Source organism: Notolepis coatsorum, assembly GCF_963971535.1.
Source record: "Notolepis coatsorum genome assembly, chromosome: 2".
Taxonomy (NCBI): domain Eukaryota; kingdom Metazoa; phylum Chordata; class Actinopteri; order Aulopiformes; family Paralepididae; genus Notolepis; species Notolepis coatsorum.
In genome coordinates this window covers 53,166,473-53,173,972 of record NC_140166.1, presented here as the reverse complement: position 1 = coordinate 53,173,972, position 7,500 = coordinate 53,166,473, and the positions used below count along the sequence as shown (strand labels likewise).

Genomic DNA, 7,500 nt, shown 5'->3' with positions numbered 1-7,500 from the left:
CCCCCCCTCTTTTCTCCCTCCCTCCCCCCTCCCTTGAGACAAGTCCATTGGAGTGTTTGGAGCGCACACATTTGGCCTCTGTATCAGAGGAGAACAGCAAGAAAAATAACAATGACTACACTTTGGTTGCCTTGGGTTAAATTAATGATATACCATAGATTGCCAGCGCTATTTGTCTATGGAGAAAGTCCCCTTCTTTGCAGGGCTATAACTTTTTAAATTCTATTGCTACATTGCCATTATTAGGGCCCATTCAAAGTCCTATATGTATTGTTCATTGTGTAGCAACGTTAAACTTTTTCATTCACATATTCATAGTAAAGTATGGTCTAATGTATAAGTATGTTTTCATCTCTTTCTGCAGCTTTCTCCAGAACGTGATATATAGCCCCAAATGCATTATATTGATGATGAAATACAGTTTGATGGCAATCAGCGCGATATAAAAAATTCCAACTAGACGTACTTCTAGAAGTTACTACACGTCATCTGATGTTGACCGGATGGGCGAGGGGGCGTTTATAATTCCGTGGGCAGCGTTATACCAATCATCTAATGTGGGTCAAATGTTGATAATAGCAGTTAGTATCTAAGACGGTAACGTTACACGCTAAAACTCACCCCAGTCTCCGCGCGCCGTTGGGCGATCATCGTCGAGTAGAAATTTTATCATTATGGGATATATTTTTACCCGGTCCATCTCCAGCTTGTATAATGGTATATACGTCCAAATCATGTTGTTTATCGAGTTATTGCCAATCGATCACCGTGTAGCGTGACGAGCCAGAGTCCCATGAACCATAGCGAGCGCCCGGAAGTACTACGGTCGTCATGACAACCTCTATTCAAGATCCTGTGTGGCGATTGCGCCGATCGGCCACCAGATGGCGCTCCTGAACCGCCAGAGAGCTCAGTGGGTCCTGCTGGTGGATCTCAGGCCAGCGGAGGGGGAATATGAATCCGATCGCAGATTTTTGAAATATTGATATAAGGACGCTGTACAGCGTCCCCCGGCAACTTTAGCATGGCCAGCAAAGACGTCTAAAGACGTGTCCCGGCAGTCAAAGTGTTAATATTTACGACAGTGTCGGTTATAACAGATCCCCTCCCCCCAAATAATAAACCCTCTCCCTCCCCCCACAACCCTCCCCGTTACTGTTGTTGTCAGAACAAGGTACCTGAGTCGTATTACGGAGAATATCAACACATATTCTATGTGATCACATCTGTGTACATCAGTCAGAAGTGTAAAGAATAATTATATTAAAAAAAAGAATGTGGACGAGGTCCTATTATTTCCCTCTTTCCCTCTCTCTCCTCTCCCCCTCTCTTTCTCCCTCCCTCTCCCTCTCTCCCCTTCTCTCTCCTCCATCCCTCCCCCCCTCCCTCTCTGTGTGTCTCCCCTCTTCTATCAGTCTATCTGTCGATAAGCCTCCACTCTCATCTCCCCCTCTCCCCCTCTCTTTCTCCTTCCCTCTCCCTCTCTCCCCCTCTCTCTCCTCCATCCCTCCCCTCTTCCCTCTCTGTCCGTCTCCCCTCTTCTATCAGTCTATCTGTCGATAAGCCTCCACTCTCATCTCCCCCTCTCACCCTCTCTTCCCTTCTCTCTCCTCCATCCCTCCCCCCCTCCACCCTCTCTCCCCTTCTCTCTCCTCCATCCCTCCCCCCCTCCACTCTCATCTCCCCCTCTCACCCTCTCTTTCTCCCTCCCTCTCCCTCTCTCCCCTTCTCTCCTCCATCCCTCCCCCATCCCTCTCTGTCCGTCTCCCCTCTTCTATCAGTCTATCTGTCGATAAGGCTCCACTCTCATCTCCCCCTCTCACCCCCCCTCTCACCGACCCCTTTTAAGGTTGTCTGTGCGCACGTTGTCTTGACCACTGCCACCTCGCCCTCCCAACCTCCCTTAACCCTTTCACTATCACAATACAAAAGGGTTAACCCTTTCACCGCCACACACACGATGGAAGGTTAACCCTTCCACTGCCACGCGACAAAGGGTTAACCCTTTCACTGCCACACTTAACCTGTCTGTAGTGTGGTAGTGATAAGGGTTAACCTTCTGTAGTGTGGCAGTGGAAGGGTTAATGTTGTCCTTATGCTTTGTGACCAGCGTTTCAATCTCCCAGCAATAACACTTACCCTATTGACCATGTTTTATGACGATGTCTTTATTTTTTTTATTTTTTATTCCACAGCCTGACTACTGTCTTGTATCCCACTCTGAGCCTATATAGAAAGGTATTACTGTTGTTGAATTGATGGCTGAAGGGAACTCTAATAGATTTTCTATTGCCTGTGTGTTCTCTCTGTTCTGTTGGCCAAGGTCTGAGGCCGCATTACCCCGACACACTAGCTAATGCCTCGACACACACGCTCCTCTCCGGCCCTCTCCAGGACACAACTATATTATGACAAATGCTCCTAACATTCTATTACAGGAACCCACTGCCACTGAGTTCAGAATCATACTGTATAGAGACCACTGCACTTCCGCGTTGCATTGAGCTCATGGCGGAGAAAATGAATGAATGTGGATGAGAGCCTTGACATTAAGTGGTTGTAGCTACGGCTGCGTGGGTGCTGGAGACATGATCCAATAGACTTTTATATACGCACGAGTCTCCTGAACACAGTGACACTTTCTCTGCCGAGCTATAGTAACTTTCCCACACCTACTCCCGAACTCTGCATGCGCAGATTGATGAACCTAGACTCCGTGGGCAATCTGTGCATGCAGAGTTCGGGAGTAGGTGCGGAAAAGTGACTATAGCTCAGCTGAGCAAGTGTCGATCGACTTGGGACTGGTCTCTCCGTGTTCAGGAGACTCGGGTGTATATAAAAGTCTATTGGATCATGTCTCCAGCACCCCCGCAGTCGTAGATACAACCACTTAATGTCAAGGCTCTCATCCACATTCATAAATTTTCTCCCCCCGCTCTCTCTCCCATGATTTCAGAATCCAGGAAGTGTTGCGGTGGTCTATGGTGTTAGAGCAGTGACACACAAGTAAAAAAAGGTAAACTACTGTGCGTTTAGGTGGGTTTTACCCTCCGCTACATCCCTGTAGACCACCTGGCCACTCTCCCACCGACCCACCTATTTTCATTTTGAGAGGTGCTTATTGGGGGCTGTAGTTATTCAAGTGAGGCCCTCAGTCTTAAAGCACAGAAGAGTGCTACAGCTTTGTCAACCCAGCCCCTGCTGCGCCTAGCTCCGCTGGACTGATTGCACTATTGATTAATGACTGGTAATGTTTAAAAATAGCCCCCTGAGGGAACGTAGATGGATGATGAAGCCAATACAAGGCAGATAGTCTGTCTGGCCGTCTTCTGGAGAGAGGAGAGCTCATTGGATCTGCCCACTGTGTGTTGGCAGCAGGGCGGAAGTCCCATCTGTTGTAATATACAATATTTAGAGGGAATTCTTTCTTTCTTTCTTTCTTTCTTTCTTTCTTTCTTTCTTTCTTTCTTCTTTCTTTCTTTCTTTCTTTCTTTCTTTCTTTCTTTCTTTCTTTCTTTCTTTCTTTCTTTCTTTCTTTCTTTCTTTCTTTCTTTCTTTCTTTCTTCTTCCTTGTTCCCTCGTCCCTCCCCTTATTTCTTCCCTCTTTATTTTTTCCTCCCTTCCTCCCTTAATTCTTTCCTTCTCTCTCTCCCAGTTTAATTAAACACATGGTGCTTGTGCTGCACTAGTGGTTTCACCCTGCTGACACTCTGCCCCGCCCCCAATCTGTGATGTCAGTAAGTCTGAAGAGACACTCTGACATCACAGATTGGACAGGGCTGAGTTTGCACCAGGGATGAATATATTAATAACCACTAGGGGAGCAACAGGGCTGTATGTTTAGTTACCTGTTACCTAAGCAACAACATGCAAACCTTCACAAACGTTTCAGTCAGAACACTACAAACGCATTTAGGTGGAGATGCCTGTGGCGCTGTCCTTGGTGCTGGAAGACTCTTGGCCGTCTCTGTCTGTCTGTTCCAGGCAGTGTTGTAATCGAGTCACTAAATCTCGAGGTCGAGTCTCGAGTCGCCAGTGTTCGAGTCCGAGGTCCAAGTCCGAGTCACCAAAGAAGGGCCCGAGTCGAGTCCCCAATTACCCGAGTCCGAGTCCGAGTCATCGAGGTCGAGTCCCCTCCACTCTGGCAGAGCTGACATACAAATAAAAAAGGTTCTACATTAAACATAACAGCGGTCACCGTTTCAAAGGGAGTTTATTTACTTTGTGACACAATAGCCAAACAAATGCACTAGCCATCAATATCTTATGCCAAATGATTAGGGCCTATTACAATTAGTTAAATAACTGTATTTATCAATGAACAAGTCTGAGTCCTCGTCTGCGCCTTCCGAGTCCGAATGCAGTCAAGGCTCGAGTCCAAGTCCAAGTCTGAGTCATCAGAGCTCAAGTCCAAGTCAGAGTCACGAGTCCCGAAGATCAGTCCCGGTCTCGAGTGCTACAGCTCTGGCTCCAGGGTCATTAACGTGTGAATGGAAAGCGATCCTGTCCCACCTGCCGGTACGTTGCTGTGAGTCAGAGAGAGGCGTCACGTCCTGGATGCTGGTTACATGATGCTCCAGTAGCCTGTAGCTCTGTGGAGGACAGATCCAGTATGCCTGGGCTGTGTGGAGTGGCATTCCCATCCTCCCATCCAGGCCCTGGTGCACGGTTCCCCTGGGAGGGGGGGGGGGATTGAGGTTGATGTTGATGCAGATGAATGGGGCATGGCTGTGCACTGAGCTGCAGGGAGAGACGGGGCTAATGGGCGAATGGCAACCCAACCCAACCCAACCCAGGGCCTGTTCTCCAGCCTCCCAGCCTGTAATCCTGTTATCCTGGACACTGGAACCTCGGGTCAATGCAGCCCCACTCCTCCTCCTCCTCCTCCTCCTCCTCCTCCTCCTCCTCCTCCTCCTCCTCCTCCTCCGCCTCCTCCTGCTCCACCTCCTCCTCCTCCTCCCTCAGCCTCCAGTCAACCCGCTCCAGCCCGCCCTCCACCCTGTGTGCAAATGCACTGTTACTGTGATATTGTGGTACCGTTTTCCATATGCAAATAGTTATATATTAAAATAAATAAATGCCTGTTTGACATTGTCTCTAGTTGGCTGTACTCGAGGCTGGGTGCGCTAAGCCTTTCCCATCAGCACAGCACAGCATGCTAGCTAGTTCCACAGCCACGTCGGCGTTAGCTCTGCACTGTAATATCCCTTGTGCTCACTGTGGGTTAACCCTTTCACTACCACACTACAGACGGTTAACCCTTTCACTACCACACTACAGAAGGTTAACCTTTCACTACCACACTACAGACGGTTAACCCTGTGTCTCTGTGTCTCACAGTGTGTCTCTGTGTCTCTGTGTCTCACAGTGTGTCTCTGTGTCTCTGTGTCTCTGTGTCTCACAGTGTGTCTCTGTGTCTCTGTGTCTCAGTGTGTCTCTGTGTCTCTGTGTCTCCGTGTCTCACAGTGTGTCTGTGTCTCACAGTGTGTCTCTGTGTCTCTGTGTCTCACAGTGTGTCTCTGTGTCTCTGTGTCTCAGTGTGTCTCTGTGTCTCCGTGTCTCACAGTGTGTCTCTGTGTCTCACAGTGTGTCTCTGTGTCTCTGTGTCTCTGTGTCTCACAGTGTGTCTCTGTGTCTCTGTGTCTCTGTGTCTCACAGTGTGTCTCTGTGTCTCACAGTGTGTCTCTGTGTCTCTGTGTCTCTGTGTCTCACAGTGTGTCTCTGTGTCTCTGTGTCTCACAGTGTGTCTCTGTGTCTCACAGTGTGTCTCTGTGTCTCTGTGTCTCCGTGTCTCACAGTGTGTCTCTGTGTCTCACAGTGTGTCTCTGTGTCTCACAGTGTGTCTCTGTGTCTCACAGTGTGTCTCTGTGTCTCACAGTGTGTCTCTGTGTCTCACAGTGTGTCTCTGTGTCTCTGTGTCTCTGTGTCTCACAGTTTGTCTCACAGTGGAGTGTGTCTCTGTGTCTCTGTGTCTCTGTGTCTCCGTGTCTCACAGTCTGTCTCTGTGTCTCACAGTGGAGTGTGTCTCTGTGTCTCCGTGTCTCCGTGTCTCACAGCCCGCGGGCGCGGCGTGCTGTACACGCATGTGGAAGCATTTTCCTGCCAACTCTGCACTGGCTTCATTATGTGGAATGGAGCTCTGGTGCTGATTTGTCCAGGAATGATCGGGAGACTCAACTCTCCCTCTGAGAAATTAAATAATCTCTCTGTGCCAAACGTGAAATGAGGAACGACTGATAGGAAGACGTTTTAAAATTAGCCTTTGGGTGGAAAGGGCTCTAAAGCAGACGCTCGGCTGACATACTCTATTGCGCCTAATTGTCAGCGATCAGATTAGCTCCATCAAAAAGCAATAATAAAAGTGTGAACGCCCTCCTCTTTAGAGTGATATACAAGAGAGAGAGGAATCTGTTACGGCTGGATGGAACACAGAGGGTTAATATTTGATGGAGATCTTCCAGCGAGCCGTCTCTGTTTCTGCTCAGCGGGGCGAGAGAGAGAGAGAGAGAGAGAGAGAGACAGAGAGAGAGAGAGAGAGAGAGGGAGAGAGAGGGAGAGATAGAAAGAGAGAGAGAGAGAGAGGGAGAGAGAGACTGAGAGAGAGAGGGAGAGAGAGAGAGAGAGAGAGAGAGAGAGAGAGAGAGAGAGAGAGAGAGAGGGAGGGAGGGAGGGAGGGAGGGAGGGAGGGAGGGAGGGAGGGAGGGAGGGAGAGAGGGAGAGCTGAATAAGCCTGGTTACACGCAGGAGGGGTTGGTGTCACTATGACATACAGATCCAATAGAGGAGGGAGACTGTGATTTCAGTTGCTGTCACTGCCAGCCGTCCTCCGATGACAACCCTCCCCTCACACACACACACACACACACACACACACACACACACACACACACACACACACACACACACACACACACACACACACACACACACACACACCGTCCACCCCACACCCAGGGCGAAGCACTTTTTATTGTCAGGTATTTCCGATGGGAGCCACTGCTTTTGATAAATAATACTGAATTAATGTTTCATCTCTTTTATCTTTAAATATCTTATTAGCAACTTTCACGTATCCGAGTCTAAAACGTGACAACAGAGAGGGAGATAAAGTGAGCGAGGTGAGGCCTCAGCAGTCATCATGACCAGAGAGACGTGGACATTAACTGCAGACCGTAACCCTTTCACTGCCACACTACAGAAGGTTAACCCTTTACTATCACACTACCGACGGTAACCGGTGACAGTGAAAGGGTTAATCAATCTGCTGTTGTGTGGCAGTGAAAGGGTTAACCTGTGCATTGTCACAGTGAAAGGGTTAACCGTTTGGTAGTGCGGCAGTGAAAGGGTTAAAGATCCCACGGCGGTAAGGCCTCTGCTAGGACTAAGCCTTCTGTCAATAGACCTTTCTTTTTTTTGTATCCATTTTTTCTCCCCTTTTTCTATTTTTCTCCCATCCCAATTCCACTGTGCCAATTCTCCCCTGCCCTGTCTTGAACGTTG

General features: G+C 48.8%; 1 protein-coding gene across 1 annotated transcript in view; it reads left to right on the top strand.

The window, feature by feature from the left end:
- The window catches only part of LOC311223356 (uncharacterized protein), a gene marked incomplete at both ends in the record, with an annotated part of 44,839 nt that overhangs the window by 29,147 nt on the left and 8,192 nt on the right, over positions 1-7,500 (top strand). Inside the window, 2 exons of the mRNA XM_084308146.1 lie at positions 5,935-5,945; positions 6,057-6,075. Coding sequence (XP_084164272.1) covers positions 5,935-5,945; positions 6,057-6,075 — 30 coding nt within the window. The remainder of the gene's footprint in view (positions 1-5,934; positions 5,946-6,056; positions 6,076-7,500) is intronic.